The sequence below is a fragment of the Narcine bancroftii genome, chromosome 1 (genome assembly GCF_036971445.1).
Source record: "Narcine bancroftii isolate sNarBan1 chromosome 1, sNarBan1.hap1, whole genome shotgun sequence".
Lineage (NCBI taxonomy): Eukaryota > Metazoa > Chordata > Chondrichthyes > Torpediniformes > Narcinidae > Narcine > Narcine bancroftii.
The window spans coordinates 382,529,100-382,548,208 of record NC_091469.1 but is presented as its reverse complement, the minus strand read 5'-3'; the positions used below and the strand labels follow the sequence as shown (position 1 = coordinate 382,548,208).

Here is a 19,109-nt window from a genome sequence, read left to right as displayed (position 1 = left end):
AATGTACCAATCAAAATAGAGGAGGAAATAATAGATCCAGCAGGGAGGTATGTAATAATAAAGTGTCAAATATACTCAGAATTTTGGAATTTGCTCTATATATGCACCTAATGAGGAAGATCAAAAGTTTATGCAGGATATTTTTTTGAAGATTGTAGATACACAAGGAAATGTATTGATAGGAGGGGATTTTAATCTTAATTTGGATCCAATGTTGGATCCAAAACTAGACAAAAGACAAGCAAAAAGAATAAAGTAGCCAAATTTATGGTTAAATCAATGCAGGAAATGAAACTTATGGATATATGGAGTAGGCAGCACCCAAGAGAGAAGGAATATTCATATTATTCAAGTAGGAATAAAACATACTCAAGGATTGATATGTTTTTTTGTTGGCCCATATTCAAGGGAGAGTTAGAAAAACTGAGTATAAAGCTAGACTACTATCTGATCATTCACCTCGTTATTGGCAATAGAACTGGAGGACATCCCACCAAGAACATATAGATGGAGGTTAAACTCCATGCTACTTAAAAGGCAGGAATTTGGAGAGTTTATTGAACGCCAAATTAAAACATATTTTGAAATAAACACTGAATCAGCGAAAGACAAATTTATATTATGGGACGCAATGAAAGCCTTCATTAGAGGGCAGATAATAAGTTAAAAAAGCTGCCGAACAACAAAAGGCCTGGAGAGGATGGATTTCCAATAGAATTCTATAAAACATTTAAAGAGTTATTAATTCCTCCTCTCCTGGAAGTAATGAACCAGATAGAAGAAACATAAAACTTGCCAGATTCATGTAAGACAGTAATAATTACTGTAATACCAAAGACTGGGAAGGATCCATTAACACCAACATCATATAGACCAATATCTCTACTTAACTCAGATTATAAGATAATAGCGAAATTATTAGCAAACAGATTGGCCGATTGTGTACCAAAAATAGTAAAACAAGATCAAACTGGATTTATTAAGAAAAGACGAACAGCGGATAATGTCTGTAAACTTATTACTCTAATTCAGGCAGTTCAAGGAAATAAGAAGCCAACAGTGGCTGTTGCTTTAGACGCAGAAAAAGCATTTGACAGAGTAGAGTGGAACTATCTATTTAAAGTAATATAAAGTTCAATTTACAAGAAAAATATATAAATTGGATTACTTTGGCTTGGCTTCGCGGACGAAGATTTATGGAGGGGGTAAAAAGTCCACGTCAGCTGCAGGCTCGTTTGTGGCTGACCAGTCCGATGCGGGACAGGCAGACACGATTGCAGCGGTTGCAAGGGAAAATTGGTTGGTTGGGGTTGGGTGTTGGGTTTTTCCTCCTTTGCCTTTTGTCAGTGAGGTGGGCTCTGCGGTCTTCTTCAAAGGAGGCTGCTGCCCGCCAAACTGTGAGGCGCCAAGATGCACGGTTTGAGGCGTTATCAGCCCACTGGCGGTGGTCAATGTGGCAGGCACCAAGAGATTTCTTTAGGCAGTCCTTGTACCTTTTCTTTGGTGCACCTCTGTCACGGTGGCCAGTGGAGAGCTCGCCATATAATACGATCTTGGGAAGGCGATGGTCCTCCATTCTGGAGACGTGACCCATCCAGCGCAGCTGGATCTTCAGCAGCGTGGACTCGATGCTGTCGACCTCTGCCATCTCGAGTACCTCGACGTTAGGGGTGTGAGCGCTCCAATGGATGTTGAGGATGGAGCGGAGACAACGCTGGTGGAAGCGTTCTAGGAGCCGTAGGTGGTGCCGGTAGAGGACCCATGATTCGGAGCCGAACAGGAGTGTGGGTATGGATTAAAGCATTGTATAATGGACCATTGGCGAAGGTAACAGTAAATGGATATGTATTGAGCCAATTTAAATTAAGTAGGTCAACTAGACAGGGATGTACATTATCCCCCTTACTGTTCATCTTAGCAATAGAACCATTGGCAGAACTGATAAGAACAGAAAATAAAATTAAAGGGATAAAAACAAAAGAGTGTAAAATCAGCTTATTTGCAGATGACATCAAAGTACACCTAACAGAACCAGAAATATCAATAAAAAAATTACATAAGAAATTGAAAGAGTATGGAGAAATATTGGGGTACAAGATCAACGCAAATAAAAGTGAAGTGATGCTAATGAGCAACGCGGATTATACAGAATTTAAAAAAGAATCATCATTTAAATGGCAAGCACAAGCAATCCGATACCTAGGGATCAGGTTAGATAATAACTTAAGCCACTTGTACAAACTAAATTATTAGCCATTAATAAAGAAATTGCAGGAAGACTTAAAACACTGGATAGAATTACCGCTAACGTTGATAGGGAGGATAAATTGCATAAAAATGAATATTTTTCCAAGGATAAAATACTTATTTCAATCTTTACCAATTCCCTTAACAGAGAAATTCTTTAATGAACTAAAGAAAATAATAAGGAAATTCTTGTGGAAAGGGGAAAAACCGAGGGTAGCATTAGATAAATTAACAGAGGTATAACCAACATGGTTTGCAGTTACCAAACTTTAAAAATTATTATAGAGCCGCACAATTAAGGTATTTATCAGATTTTTACCAGACAAGGGACAAACCAGACTGGACTAAGATAGAACTAGATAAAATGAGGGAGAAGGTACTGGAACATATACTTTATAAGTGGGATGAAAAGCTGGTGCAATATAAAAGCTCACCAGTATTGCATGATTTACTTAATATATGGAAGAAGATCCACTTAGAAAGGAAAAAACGAATGACCAAATACCAAAATTGTTATTGACACAAAACCCACTAATCCCTTTTATAATAGATAATCTTTCCTTTAGAGAATGGCAGAGAAAAGGAATCAAAAGAATAGAAAATATTTTGGGAAATATTTTATTAACATTTGAACAGTTGAAGTACAAATACGGAATAACTCGTGGTACAATGTTTGCATATCATCAACTGAAAACTTATTTAAAGGATAAATTGGGAAACCGACTGAGATTTCCAGAAGGAAGCAGCTTTGAATATGTGATTACAGACACAATGATAATTAAAAGATTTATAATGAACATGTACAGTAAGCTGCAAGATGAGGAAAATGAAGCATGGGAAAAGTTGTGTTCTGAAACTATGAAGAATACAATAAACACAAGGTTACGCATGATACAGTATAATTGGTTACACAGATTATATATCATGCCCCAAAAGTTAAAAGGATGGGATCCAACATTATCAGATAGATGTTTTCACTGTAAGAAGGTAATGGGAACAACAGTACATGCAATTTGGACATGTATGAAAGATGAAAATGTTTTGGGAAGATCTAAATCAGATATTAAATTTCTCTTTCTTTCTTTGGCTTGGCTTCGCGGACGAAGATTTATGGAGGGGGTAAAAAGTCCACGTCAGCTGCAGGCTCGTTTGTGGCTGACCAGTCCGATGCGGGACAGGCAGACACGATTGCAGCGGTTGCAAGGGAAAATTGGTTGGTTGGGGTTGGGTGTTGGGTTTTTCCTCCTTTGCCTTTTGTCAGTGAGGTGGGCTCTGCGGTCTTCTTCAAAGGAGGCTGCTGCCCGCCAAACTGTGAGGCGCCAAGATGCACGGTTTGAGGCGTTATCAGCCCACTGGCGGTGGTCAATGTGGCAGGCACCAAGAGATTTCTTTAGGCAGTCCTTGTACCTTTTCTTTGGTGCACCTCTGTCACGGTGGCCAGTGGAGAGCTCGCCATATAATACGATCTTGGGAAGGCGATGGTCCTCCATTCTGGAGACGTGACCCATCCAGCGCAGCTGGATCTTCAGCAGCGTGGACTCGATGCTGTCGACCTCTGCCATCTCGAGTACCTCAACGTTAGGGGTGTGAGCGCTCCAATGGATGTTGAGGATGGAGCGGAGACAACGCTGGTGGAAGCGTTCTAGGAGCCGTAGGTGGTGCCGGTAGAGGACCCATGATTCGGAGCCGAACAGGAGTGTGGGTATGACAACGGCTCTGTATACGCTTATCTTTGTGAGGTTTTTCAGTTGGTTGTTTTTCCAGACTCTTTTGTGTAGTCTTCCAAAGGCGCTATTTGCCTTGGCGAGTCTGTTGTCTATCTCATTGTCGATCCTTGCAACTGATGAAATGGTGCAGCCGAGATAGGTAAACTGGTTGACCGTTTTGAGTTTTGTGTGCCCGATGGAGATGTGGGGGGGCTGGTAGTCATGGTGGGGAGCTGGCTGATGGAGGACCTCAGTTTTCTTCAGGCTGACTTCCAGGCCAAACATTTTGGCAGTTTCCGCAAAGCAGGACGTCAAGCGCTGAAGAGCTGGCTCTGAATGGGCAACTAAAGCGGCATCATCTGCAAAGAGTAGTTCACGGACAAGTTTCTCTTGTGTCTTGGTGTGAGCTTGCAGGCGCCTCAGATTGAAGAGACTGCCATCCGTGCGGTACCGGATGTAAACAGCGTCTTCATTGTTGGGGTCTTTCATGGCTTGGTTCAGCATTATGCTGAAGAAGATTGAAAAGAGGGTTGGTGCGAGAACACAGCCTTGCTTCACGCCATTGTTAATGGAGAAGGGTTCAGAGAGCTCATTGCTGTATCTGACCCGACCTTGTTGGTTTTCGTGCAGTTGGATAATCATGTTGAGGAACTTTGGGGGACATCCGATGCGCTCTAGTATTTGCCAAAGCCCTTTCCTGCTCACGGTGTCGAAGGCTTTGGTGAGGTCAACAAAGGTGATGTAGAGTCCTTTGTTTTGTTCTCTACACTTTTCTTGGAGCTGTCTGAGGGCAAAGACCATGTCAGTGGTTCCTCTGTTAGCGCGAAAGCCGCACTGTGATTCTGGGAGAATATTCTCAGCGACACTAGGTATTATTCTATTTAGTAGAATCCTAGCGAAGATTTTGCCTGCAATGGAGAGCAACGTGATTCCCCTGTAGTTTGAGCAGTCTGATTTCTCGCCTTTGTTTTTGTACAGGGTGATGATGGTGGCATCACGAAGATCCTGAGGCAGTTTACCTTGGTCCCAACAAAGATATTAAATAAAATCACAAAAAATAACATACCAAAAAATCTTTCATACCAAAGATCTTTCTTCTAAGTAACATGAGCCTCAAATTGGATAAAACGCAAAAAAGATTTACTATGCATTAAATGGTAGGCTATTGAGATGTGCAGAGCAACAAAGGGATTTAGGAGTGATGGTAAATAGTACCCTCAAGGCTGATACTCAGGTGGATGGTGTGGTGAAGAAGGCATTTGGAATGTTGGCCTTCATAAATCGGAGTATTGAATTCAAGAGTAGGTTATGATGAAATTGTACAAGGCATTGGTGAGGCCAAATTTGGAGTACTGTGTACAGTTTTGGTCACCAAATTATAGGAAAGATATAAACAAAATAGAGAGTGTACAGAGAAGGTTCACAAGAATGTTGACAGGATTTCAAGGTTTGAGTAACAGAGAAAGGTTGTGCAGACTAGGGCTTTTTTCTCTGGAGCGTAGAAGATTGAGGGGGGACTTGATAGAGGTGTTTAAGATTTTAAAAGGGACAGACAGAGAAAATGTGGATACGCTTTTTCAATTAAGAGTGGGGGAGATTCAAACTAGAGGGCATGGTTTAAGATTGAAGGGGGAAAATTATAAAGGGAACAAGAGGGGAAATTTCTTTACACAAAGGGTGGTAGGGATGTGGAATGAGCTTCCGGCAGACGTAGTTGAGGCGGGATCATTAGTTACATTTTAAGGATAGACTGGATAGTTACATGGAGAGGACTGGAGGGGTATGGACCGGGTGCTGGTCAGTGGGGCTAAGAGGGTGGGAATTTGTTACGGCATGGACTAGTAGGGCCGAACTGGCCTGTTCTGTGCTGTAAGTGGTTATATGGTTATGATAGCCTTAGCAGTAGCAAAAAAATGTATAATGTCAACTTGGAAAATGGAAGAGAGCCTGAGAATACACCAATGGTACATGGAAATGAATAAATGTATTCCATTGGAAAAAATAACATAATTTAAAAAATAGTCACATTATTTGAACAAATTTGGGAACCATACATGGAACATAACAGAGAGAGTTTGCCTCAGACCTCCACCCCCTAAAATGATAAGACAAAACAACTTGATTCAGTGTGTAAAAGTAGTTGACACATTTTTCTTGTTTATTTTTCATTGTGTGAAGACATTGTTTTATGTTTTTATTGTATTGTATATGTTGAATATTTTTTGGTTTTGGAGGGAGATGGGAAGGGGGGAAAAAAGGGAGAAAATGCCACTGTGTATATTTAATAAGAAATGTTTGTATATATTTTGGTTGATATGGTTCACAGTGTGAAAAATAAAAAATATTAAAAAAAAAAGAATGTGGACTGACCATCAATCCAAATAAATGTGTTTTTTGGACCAGAAACAATTGATTTCTTGAGGCATAGGATTAGTTAGGAAGGTGGGACTCTACTCACATCCAAAGTTGAGGCCACTACCAAATACTTAAGACCTGCGACAGTTAAGCCTGCAGATATTCTTGGGAATGGTAAATTTTTACTGTCTGTTTCTTCTGGGAGCAGTTCGTATCGTGAAGCCTCTTTTCAACTTACTGTCTGGAAATGTCAGAACCTACCATTGGACTGAAGGGAGAAACAATGCCTTGAAAACTAAAGATTTGCTGGCTCATACCATTTGCTCAGCTACCAAGTCTTAAATGCAGTCACAGCCCTTTCTACAGATGCTTCCTGTATAGCCTTAGGAGGTGCACTTCATCAATGTGTCAACAGGCAATGGAAACCTTTAGCATTCTTCAGCTGCCTTCTTTGTGAAGCAGACAAGATATACAGTGCTTTTGATAAGGAGGTTTTGGCCATTTACTTGTCTATTTGACACTTCTGTTATCTTTGGCGTTTTCCAAGGTCGCAGAACCTTGACAATAATGGCAATTATCATTTATTTCAGAATTTTCCACAAAAATGCTATATATTTCTGGAAAAGACAATGTAGTAAGTGATGCACTGTCGCTCTTTGCTTCACTCAAGGTTTCATCTGTAGATCAAGGTACTGACTACACAGCTTTGGCCGCAGCCCAAGAACATGACCACGAGATGAATAATTATCCAACTGCCATCACAAACCTGAAATTGAAAGATGTCCAGTTTGGAGTTGATGGAAAACTACTGTAATATGCCAATGAGATACCCTCTCCCAGTAGTTCCGGCATCATGGAAACATCAAGTATTTGACTCTGTGCATGGTTTCTCACATCCATCGATTAGGTCAACCATTTGTATGGTTTCTGACAGGTTCATGTGGCACAGACTTAAAAAAGACATAACACAAATGGCAGGATCCTGCAATGCCTGGCAGAAAGTAAAAGTTCAGTGGCATACTAAGGCACCACTGCAGTTCTTCACAGCAGTTACTCATCATTTGGCTCATGTCCACGTGGACATTGTTGATCCATTTCCTGTTTCAAGAGGATACAGTTATCTTTTTACAGTAATAGACCGGTTTGTCCGAAGCCTTGCCTATGGAAGATGCTAGTGCAGACACTTGAGCATGGGTGTTCTTCAGTTCCTGGGTGTCTGGTTTTGATTTACCAATGCATGTTACTTCAGATAGAGGACCACAATTTACTTCCTCAATGTGGACAGCCTTGTTTCACTTGCTTGGTACCACAATTAATCATATGAATGCCTATCATCCCCAGACTAATGGAATGGTGGAAAGATATCATCGACATCTTAATTCAGCCTTGATGGCTCAGTTAGAAGGGCTGCCCTGGGTATTACTGGGCCTTAGAACAACTCTAAAGGAGGACCTCCAAGCTTCACCTGTGGAGCTAATGTATGTGCACTGTTGGTTGCCCCAGGGCATCCTAACTCCAACAATGATCCTAGGACCTATTGAGCAGACTAAGGGAGACTGTAGGAAAATTGACCCCTACACCACCATCGCATGGAGAACACTCCTTTTTGCCTGAAGACCTCAAAAACTGCAAATGTGTTTTCCTATAGGGGAACAGTTGGTCAACCTTTGCAGGTGTCTTACAAAGACAAACTAGGTCAACCTATATTTTGGACATTGGAGAGGAGTCAGTCTTTCACTATTGACAGGCTTAACCAGCTCATGTGGACTTCTTTTCCACTGCAGTAGCCAACAGTCCATCGCAGAGGTTGACCACCTAAAAGACACCTTTCTCCTGGTTCTTGGGGGGGGGGGGGGGTGTGGGGAAATCCATTTGATTCACTCTAAAAATGCCTTGTCTGAATATTTTGTCGTGTCCACTGTGATTCCAGTGTCCACAGATGTACGATGAGAGATTAGGTCAATTAAGTTTGAAGACATGGGGGGACAAAACTGGAACTTACAAAATTTTTTACAATGCTAGACAAGTTAGATGCAGGAAGGATGGTTAGAATGGTTAGAATGTCTGACAACAACTTGGGATAAGACCATAAGAAATAGAAATTGATAAAGGCCATTCAGCCCCACTGAGTCTGCCTATTTCATCATGAACTGATCCATTTTCCCACAGCCCCACTGACTGGTCTCCTCTTTATAAACCTTTGATGCCCTAGCTAATCAGGAACATATCTATGTCTGTCTTGAACATACCCAATGACTTGCCATCTATAACCACCTAGGCAACAAATTTCAGATTTACCATCCGCTGGCTAAAGAAATCCCTCCATATCTCTGTCTAAATGGATACTTTCTAATCCTGAAGCTGTCTGCATATCCTCGTCTCAACCACCATAAATTTAAGGTGAAAGGAGAGTGATTTTAGAGGGACCTGATGGGAAACTTTTTCATTCAGAGGTTAGTCCATAATCCTGAACAAGCTGTCAGAGGAAACTGGAGTGTGCACAATTCTGACAATCAAAAGACATTTCTTGGTTCTTGATTTGGACAGATACATGGGGTGAGAAGGTTATAGATGTAGGCAAATAAGACAAGCCCAGAATGCCAACTTGATCAATGTATTCAAGTTGGGTTGAAGGGTCTGTGGATTCTGTATGCCCATGGGGCAGAGAGGTAGGTAGGCATAGAGAGATTACCAATCTAGGCCCGACCACCTTCCAGCTCTTGTTTGAAAGAGTTTCTTGTTATTTCAGTGGAATAAATCACTCAGCAGTGTTGAATATCAAAATAAATTGGGTGAAACAAAATTTTAACTCCAACAATTGTGTATCGGAATTGAAGAGTCTGGTGCCTTCAATAAAAGTGGAGAGAAAAGACAAAAGTGATGCAAACAGAAAATGGTTAAAATATTCAATGGGCCAGACAGCAACAGAAAATTGAAAATGCTGTGAATGAGAAATGAAAACCAAGTACATTCATCAATCAGGTCAGGTGTGATCTGTGGAATAAGTAACAGAATTAATGCTTCAGGTCAAAGATTGTCAGAAATGGGAAAGAGAAAAAGAACTGGATAGGACGCAAGGAATGTCTCTGAACATGTGATGCCAGGGTTGCTGTGGCAATCAGTTATTGATGAAGCCAAGTTTTTGACAGAGACCAAAGCAGAGGAGTGTGAATCAGCCTGTTGGAGAAAAAGAGAAAGTCACTCGTGAAAATTTTTTTTGTGCATCACCTAATAGCTCCTTTTGTCCATCAAGAAACTTGTTGGCCTCCTCTCCCATAGATTGATTTTCGTCCTGATTCTGGCTACAAGTAGTCTACTAAACACCTTATAACCTCCAACAATTAACTCATAATTTAAATTGTTAGGGATGATTCGCATGGAATCCCAGACTCTGCTACCAGCCCAATTTTCTAACTCCTTTCCAACAGCTGATAAAATTTCTGTTAACAGTGGCTTCATGAACAGCAATCCTAGCATCATCCTTTTGAGAAATGTTCCATGTCCTCTATTAACATTAACTCTGTTTCTTTTTCCTCACTTCCTGCCTGACCCGGTGAGTGTTTTCATTTCAGATTTCTAGAGTTTGTAGTTTGTTTTTTTTTTCATCTACAATATCCCTATATGTTGAAAAGTGCAGCAACTTGTCTAAATGAGGCTGGAATTCAAAGTTAAATTGGCTGAGCCTCATGCATCCAGGAATGGGTAGGGGAAAAGAATGCAAGGAGAGTGGGGTTTGGCTTTGGAGGTACTGACAACCTCAAGTATTTCAGATGTTCCAAATTCCTACTCCAGGTCAAAATCAAAGTTCAGCTTATAATCAAATAGTAATAAATGGAATATACAATTTTGCTAAGAGAAATCACTTACATGATTTATTATTATTCAGATAATTAGAATTGATGCATTTAAGTAAGTCACAATAGTTCTTCACCATGAAAATTTGTTTCTCACTGTGCTGACTGGTATTCATCAATCAATGATTATGAAATAAATAGAGCTTGGGTCAGCTTATTAAAGTATCCTTCATTCAGTTCAGTCATTTGCATGGAGACATTTGAACAGTTTATCTGTTTTAATTCCCTTTTAATAATACAATCCCATATATCAGTCAACTTAAGGCTGGCCTGAAGCTACATGTAAATTACCCTTTATTGCTTTCCTCTTCTGTTTCACTATATATTGATTAAAAATGAACCTGGACATGCGAAAGAAGACCAAAACCAAACGATAATAAGACAATGAACTTTTATATTGCTTCTTCACAATGTCAAGTCAAATGACAGAATTTATAAAGGCCATTGTTCAAGCAAAGAATTAGTGTTCAATCAGACCTCGGGTAAATAAATAATTGAACACAAACAAAATAGCTGGGTATTTCCCTGACTGCTCAAAATAAAGCAGAAAAGCACTGCACATAAATAATAGATGCAGTTCTACTGTGATGGTCATTATTTAGATTTTGTTCTCTTTCAAAACCGCATCAAGCCAGCAGTTAAATTTAAAAAAACAGGACATTCTAGTTAGCTAAAATTGGCAACTTGTCAAAGATTGAAGCAGATTGAAAGCGATTTTAATGGCTGAAGGCTTTGACAAAATCTTAAGGAGTCTACGGTTTAGAAGCACAGCTACAGGTCCTTAACAATTGATAGTTTTTGACAGAGAATACATTCAATATAAGAGTTATAATGAAACTGTACTTTGAATTTGTAGCTGTTTCGATACTAAGATTGGAGCTCCATAAAACACTGGTGTGACCACTCTTGAAGTATTGCATTCAATTCTGGTAACCTCATTACAGGAAATGTAGTTACTTTGGAGGGGATGCAGAGAAAATTTACCAGGATGTTGCCTGGATTGCATAAAATGTCATATGAAGCAAGACAAATATGGCTTTTCTTTGGAATGAAGAATGAAGGTGACTTAAGAGATATACAAGATTTTGAGGGGCTTAGAATAGGGTGAGCTTTTTCCTGGGTAGTAATAGCAAATATCAGAGTATATTTGTTTAAGGTGAATGAATAAAAGAGCTTATTCTGTACTGTAATATATGCTCCATGAAATACCTCCAGAAGAGAAAACATTGCTATTTTAACAATTAGAAGCCCAACTTCAGTTGTTACTTTTATTACTAAACACACACCACTGGAGGAACTCTGTGGTTGAGCAACATCAGTGGGAGAAAATGAATGGTAAACGTTTTGAGCTGGAGCCATTCTTTTTCTCCTACTGATGTTGCTGCGTTCCTCCAGCAGATTGTTTAGCTTCAGATTCCAGCTTCTGATACCTGTCTCCATATTGCTCTTACTGCTGAAATGCAAAGATGAAATATGGTTGGAAAGGGAAGTTTAGTCTTACTGAATGAAATGGTGACCACAAAGAACTAAAATTGGGTCTGCTTATTTATTGGGTGACAATTTCAAAGTATTTCAAATTCTTCACCATTTCTGAACGTGCGATGCCAAAACAATTTGTTTCCACTAATTTTCAATTTTCAGATCTCAGGCCAAAAGTTGGTTTTGAGTCTATCTGAAGATTTATCAGGCTTTCCTGATAATATTCAACTTGTTAAGCAACTGAGTCGTTATTTACTTTGCCATAATTTTTAATTTTTAATTTATTTTTCACACTATGAACCATACTGACCAAAATACACATAAACATTTCCCTCTTGAATATACATAGTGTCATTTTCTCCCCTTTTCCCTCCTCCTTTCCCACCCCCTCCCTACCCACTAAATGTTCAACATGTAAGATACATTAAACCCATTAAACAATGTCATCACACAATGAAAATAAACAAGAAAATTGTGTCATCTACTTGTTCACACTGGGTCAGTTTATTTAGTCTTCTTCTCATTCTGTCATTTTAGGCGGTGGAGGTCCGCGGTAGGAGTTCTCTGTTGTGTTCCATGTATGGTTCCCAAATTTGTTCGAATACTGTGATGTTATTTCTTAAATTGTTATTTTTTCTAATGGAATACATTTATTCATTTCTATGTACCATTGCTGTATTTTCAGGCTCTCTTCTGATTTCCAGGTTGACATAATACATTTTTTTGCTACAGCTAAGGCTATCATAATACATCTTTTTTTGTGCTCCATCCAAATCGAGGCCAAGTTCTTGTATTACTTAGAAGAAAGATCTTTGGATTTTTTAGTATGTTGTTTTTTGTGATTTTATTTAAAACCCGATTTAGATCTTCCCAAAACTTTTCCACTTTCTCACATGCCCAAATTGCATGTACTGTTGTTCCTGTTTCCTTCTTACAGCGAAAACATCTATCTGATACTGTTGGGTCCCATTTATTTAACTTTTGGGGCGTGGTGTATAGCCTGTGTAACCAATTATATTGTATCATGCATAACCTCGTGCTTAATGTATTTCTCATAGTTCCGGAGCATAGCTTTTCCCATATTTTATTCTTTATCTTTATGTTTAGATCTTGTTCCCACTTTTGTTTGGGTTTACAGCTTATTTCCTCGTTCTTTCTCTTGTAGTTTGATGTACATGTTTGTTATAAATCTTTTAATTATCATTGTGTCTGTAATCACATATTCAAAACTGCTTCCTTCTGGTAACCTCAGCCTGCTTCCCAATTTGTCCTTCAGTTGGTGGTATGCAAACATTGCACCGTGAATTATACCATATTTGTACTTCATTTGTTCAAAAGATAATTTATTTCCCAAAAAACAATTTTCTATTCTTTTGATCCCTTTTCTCTCCCATTCTCTAAATGAAAGGTTATGCCATAATTCTTTTTAAGAAGCTTCCATTTGCCACTTAGAATGCTAAGCCGATCTTCTTGGATTTTCCCATGATTTGTTGAATGATCAAAACACACGTGATTACCTTAGTGGTTCACAGGTACTGGGAGAAAGCAGTTGAGCTGACTGCAAAAACTTTACACATCATATAATGGTAATCACACCACCCACTCTGCCAGCAAACTGCAAAATATAGGTTGGTTACAACAGGGATGGAGGCCATTCAGCCCATATCAGTTCCATGTATGTGCAAATCTGCACCCTTCCTCCAGAACTCTAAATTATTGCATTTCAGATATTATGCAATTCATTTTTGGATGTTGAAATTGGCCTTGCTTCCATTATTCCTACTTGCAGTACAGTTCTAACCCTAACCACTTCCTACATACAAAACCTTTCCCTCACAATGATTTGGATCTTTACCATTAATCTTCAGTCTGTATCCCTCGGCCTTCACATCTCCACCAATGGAGACAGTTTCTATTAGCTGTCTCCATCCATTGTAATACTGGAGCTTGCTTTTTGTTTCAGGATCATAAGATGTTGAGCAGATTAGGGCCATTTGGCACATCGTGTCTGCTGCACCAATCATGGCTGAGAGGCTCTGATGCTCGGTTAGAGCATTGATCTTGTAAACCAGGGATCGTGAGTTTATTCCTCATTTCTGGTGGGGGGGGGGAATCTCTCTTTCTTACAGTCAACAAAGTTAAAGAATTTCATGTATGTTACATTCTAGATGTAGTATTACATGACAATAATGGAACCTTTACCTGTAATTTTCCTCTCAACAACCTTCTGCCTTCTCCCTGTAATCTTTGTGCCTTTACTATTCAAGAACTTCAACTTCTGCTTTAAATGCACCCATTTTCTTTTTTTTAATTTTAGTGACAGCTCAGTAATAGCCCCCTCTGGCCTATGAGCTTGTATTGCCCAAATACACCAATTAACCTACAAACCCCATGTGTTTTTGGAAGTTGGGAGCAAACTGGACAAAGACAGAAAATTCTCTTCCGCAGTATTAGAATGCCTGGGGCAACAAGGTTAGTGTAGTAGTTAGCAGTGCCAGCAACCTGGGTTCACCCATTGTTTGTAAGGAGTTTTACATTCTCCCAAAGACTTTGGGTTTTCTTCAGGTGCTCTGGTTTCCTCCCACATTCCAAAGACGTACGGGGTCAGTAGGGTAATTGGTCACATGAGTGTAATTGGGTAGTTTGGACTTGTGGGCCAGAAGGGCCTTTTACCAGCGTATCTCCAAATTTAGACAAACAATAAAAACGTACATGCATTGCCCAGTAATACTTACTTGGGATGTGTAAACTGGTCGATCAAGCTAACCTTCTCCACCAGGTCGCCAGCAATGTTACGCACCAAATCATAGAAATCATTTTCTTCATATCCTTCTCGTGGAATCCAAAAAGAGATGTCGTTTATTAAAGGTGGGTATTTGCTAATCGGCTGCAAAAGAAAAAATAATTAATTAAAACATCCATTTTATTTATTTAAAACCAGTTTGGTGAAATACTTTGGTAGTTCGGATAGCATCTGAAGAGAGTTAACATTTCAAGTTGATGAGATTGTATAGAAATGGAAGATGGTGGAAGTTACAGGGCCATCAAAAGTGGGCGCCAAGGATACAAAAGAGGAATGTGCAATTGAAAGTTTATGGTCTAGATATTCTCAGTGTTTCTTCTTTGAATGACCTCTACCTGTCCCCATTTCTCCTAAGATTCACACTTAAAATCTGTTAGATGTGGAAAATTGTCAGGGGCAGTAGTGCAAAACAGGTGGCCACCTGACAGACAAAGGCAAATACTTTACATCAGCAGACCTCATAGAACCATTGCAATATTGGCCAACTAAGCTCATACCACGTCTAATTTTTAGACCCAAATCTAGGTTCTCTTTCATTTCAGACAGCAACAAAAAAATGAGAAAATGGTCAGTTATCTTACCTTTTGGGGGGGGTGGGGGGGTGGGGGGGTGGGGGGGAGGGAATGCTGTTAACTCCTCAGCACTGCTCAGACTCTTTGAATACTGAATAGCTCCAGCATTTTATGGGTTGATCATGTTTCTAACATCTGCTATCCGCAAATGACAGGAGGTCACATTTTTAAAAATCAAGTGATTAAGTTTCATTCCCTATGAGTTACTATGCAGCTCGGTAAAATATTTTGATTGTCCTCTTCTGATCTCTTGCACATATTCAGATTTAAATTCTAACATCATTTTGCTGCCAAGACCCTAAACTCTGCAATTCTCTACATACACCTCCTTAAAGACAGGTCTTTAAAAATGACCTCTTTGCACATATTTCTGGCTAGCTACCTCTTGTGTATCTTGATGCCAAATGCTGTTTGACTAAATTCCATTAAAACATAATTGAACATTTTAGTTCATTAATACAACTGTATAAATGTAATCTTAAGCTGTGTCTCTGACAGCTTATTTCCATGCAGTTTATGCACTTGCATTTGTCTCTCTCATTTAATTGTAACACTAGAGATTGACGAGACTCATACATGTCTTTCAGGACAGATATCTATCTCTTACAGACTATCAAATTCTCAAAAGACTGTACTTCAGTGCTTTGACTGAGTTGTGAACCAATCCAGACTAGAAGTGGCAATGTGCTTGAGTTTTAACGTCTGATCTTGCTTCACAATCAAAGGCTGCCCTCCTGACTACCTTTGCTAGAATAGCTCAAATGGCAATGAATATGCCACAGAATCATAAATGTGTGCCCAGGTCAAGAGTCCAGAAATGTAAACACAAAAATCCAGGCTGATGTTTCAGTGTAGAGTTAAGGCTATGGTAACTAAAGTGCCATTTGAAAGAGATGTTAAATATGTTCTGGTCTGCTTTCTCAGAAGTAAAATAGCCCAGTCAATTTTGTGAAGATGAAGCTGAAAAGCAGGGCCACCAGGGTGGTAATCTCAGGATTACTGCCTATTCCACATGCTCGTGAGGGAGAAAAGAGCAAGATCAGGCAGATAAAAGTGTGGCTGAGAAACTGGGGCAAGGTTTTGATTCTTGGATCATTGGAATCTCTTCTCTTTGCCAAACAGCTTTGTTTCTGGTAGTAGGCTTAGATATATATATATATATATATATATATCTATTTATCTATATATCTATATACATATCTATATCTATATCTATCTATATCTATATATATATATATATATATATCTATATACATATCTATCTCTATATCTATATCTATCTATATCTATCTATATCTATCTATATCTATCTATATCTATCTATATCTATCTATCTATATCTATCTATCTATATCTATCTATATCTATCTCTATCTCTATCTCTATCTCTATATATCTATATCTATATATCTATATCTCTCTCTCTCTCTCTCTATATTACAATAACAATTTATTTGATTGAGAATGCAGAGTACCTTGGATGAAATGGTGTGATCTAAGTGTAATTTTTAAAAAAACTTTTAATATGTATCTTTACATACTCTATTCTTCAACAACCCTTGAGTCTAGAGGTGGATGAGGTCCTTACCCGGGAAGAGACATATAAGGCAATTGAACAACTGAAAAGTGGCAAAGCAGCAGGTATGGATGGAATCCCCCCAGAGGCCTGAAAGGCTGGCGGCAAAACTCTGCATACGAAACTGCATGAGCTTTTCATGCTCTGCTGGGACCAAGGAAAGCTGCCTCAGGAGGGATGCCATCATCATCACCATGTACAAAAACAAAGGTGAGAAATCAGACTGCTCAAACTACAGGGGAATCACGTTGCTCTCCATTGCAGGCAAAATCTTCGCTATGATTCTCCTTAATAGACTAATACCTACTGTCGCCGAAAATGTCCTCCCAGAATCACAGTGTGGCTTTCACGCAAACAGAGGAACTACTGACATGGTCTTTGCCCTCAGACAGTTCCAAGAAAAGTGCAGAGAACTAAACAAAGGACTCTATATCACCTTTGTTGACCTCACCAAAGCATTTGACACCGTGAGCAGGAAAGGGCTTTGGCAAATACTAGAGCGCCTCGGATGCCCCCCCCAAGTTCCTCAACATGGTTATCCAACTGCACGAAAACCAAAAAGGTCGGGTCAGATACAGCAATGAGCTCTTTGAACCCTTCTCCATCGACAACGGCGTGAAGCAAGGCTGCGTCCTCACACCAACCCTCTTTACTATCTTCTTTAGCATGATGCTGAAACAAGCCATGAAAGACCTCAACAATGAAGACGTTGTTTACATCCAGTACCGCACGGATGGCAGTCTCTTCAATCTGAGGCGCCTGCAGGCTCACACCAAGACACAAGAGCAACTTGTCCGTGAACTACTCTTTGCAGACGATGCTGCTTTAGTTGCCCATTCAGAGCCAGCTCTCCAGCGCATGATATCCTGTTTTGCGGAAACTGCCAAAATGTTTGGCCTGGAAGTCAGCCTGAAGAAAACTGAGGTCCCCCATCAACCAGCTCCCCACCATGACTACCAGCCCCCCCACATCTCCATCGGGCACACAGAACTCAAAACGGTCAACCAGTTTACCTACCTCAGCTGCACCATTTCATCTGATGCAAGGATCGACAAAGAGATAGACAATAGACTCGCCAAGGCAAATAGTGCCTTTGGAAGACTACACAAAAGAGTCTGGAAAAACAACCACCTGAAGAAACACACAAAGATCAGCGTGTACAGAGTCGTTGTCATACCCACGCTCCTGTTCGGCTCCAAATCATGGGTCCTCTACCGGCATCACCTACGGCTCCTAGAATGCTTCCATCAGCGCTGTCTCCGCTCCATCCTCAACATTCATTGGAATGATTTCATCACCAACATCGAAGTACTCGAGCTGGCAGAGTCAGCAAGCATCGAATCCACGCTGCTGAAGACCCAACTGCGCTGGGTAGGTCACGTCTCCAGAATGGAGGACCATCGCCTTCCCAAGATCGTGTTATATGGCGAGCTCTCCACTGGCCACCGAGACAGAGGTGCACCAAAGAAGAGGTACAAGGACTGCTTAAAGAAATCTCTTGGCGCCTGCCACATTGACCACCGCCAGTGGGCTGATATCGCCTCCAACCGTGCATCTTGGAGCCTCACAGTTCAGCGGGCTGCAACCTCCTTTGAAGAAGATCGCAGAGCCCAGCTCACTGACAAAAGACAAAGGAGGAAAAACCCAACACCCAACCCCAACCAACCAATTTTCCCTTGCAACTGCTGCAACCGTGCCTGCCTGTCCCGCATCGGACTTGTCAGTCACCAACGAGCCTGCAGCAGACGTGGAAATAAATCTTCGTCCGCGAAGCCAAGCCAAAAAAAGAAGAATTTTTCAATGTGGAATTTCAATTTCAATAAAAATATTGATATATTTAATTTTAACTCGTATGACCAACATATTAAAATGGGTTCCTAAAATATGGTTTCCTAAAAGAAATCTGAGCACTAGTCACTTTGCTGAATTGAAAAACTGAGATGTGACTGAGAAGTGCTTAGCTATCTCCAAGGTGGGACCGGTGGTGGGTAATGAGCAAGGTTGCATGATGGAGCATCAGGGCAGAGGCCCAGGTTTTGAAGCTTGTTGAGGGTATAAGTTGTAGTTGATGAAAAGTAGTCTGGTGTAGGTGTTGCAGTTGCCTTGGTGATCCAGGGCTGAGTGGAGAGCCAGTGAAATTTCATCTGCTGTGGAGCAAATGTGGCAATAAGTGAATTTCAGTGGGTCCAGTCCTTTGATATGATTTAATTCTGGCCATGATGAACCTCTCAAAGCATTTCATCATAGTAGATGTGAGTGTTCCTCTTGGACGGTCATTGAGGCAGCTCACTTTGCTCTTGGTCACTGACCAGGTATGACTGATGTCCTTTTGAAGCAGGTGGGAACCTCTGACCACAGCAATGAGTGACTGAAAATGCCCATGAACACTCCAGCTAGTTGCTTGGCAGAGGCACCATCAGCTTCATGCTCTTGAAAGATATTCTGATGTTGGCCATAGGGATATATCACAGGATTGGCAGCTTCTGCAGGGATTCTCATTGGTATCATTAAATTCTC

General features: G+C 40.2%; 1 protein-coding gene across 10 annotated transcripts in view; it reads right to left on the bottom strand.

Moving 5' to 3' along the window:
- fars2 (phenylalanyl-tRNA synthetase 2, mitochondrial) overlaps window positions 1-19,109 on the bottom strand; it is a 423,747-nt gene that overhangs the window by 120,330 nt on the left and 284,308 nt on the right. For all 10 annotated transcript variants that reach the window (XR_011349827.1, XR_011349828.1, XR_011349825.1 and 7 more), the window contains exon 6: window positions 14,377-14,528. Coding sequence is in view for 3 of the 10 variants with exons in the window: in XM_069913505.1 (XP_069769606.1) it covers window positions 14,377-14,528 (152 nt within the window). In the remaining 7 variants the exon portion in view is untranslated. The remainder of the gene's footprint in view (window positions 1-14,376; window positions 14,529-19,109) is intronic.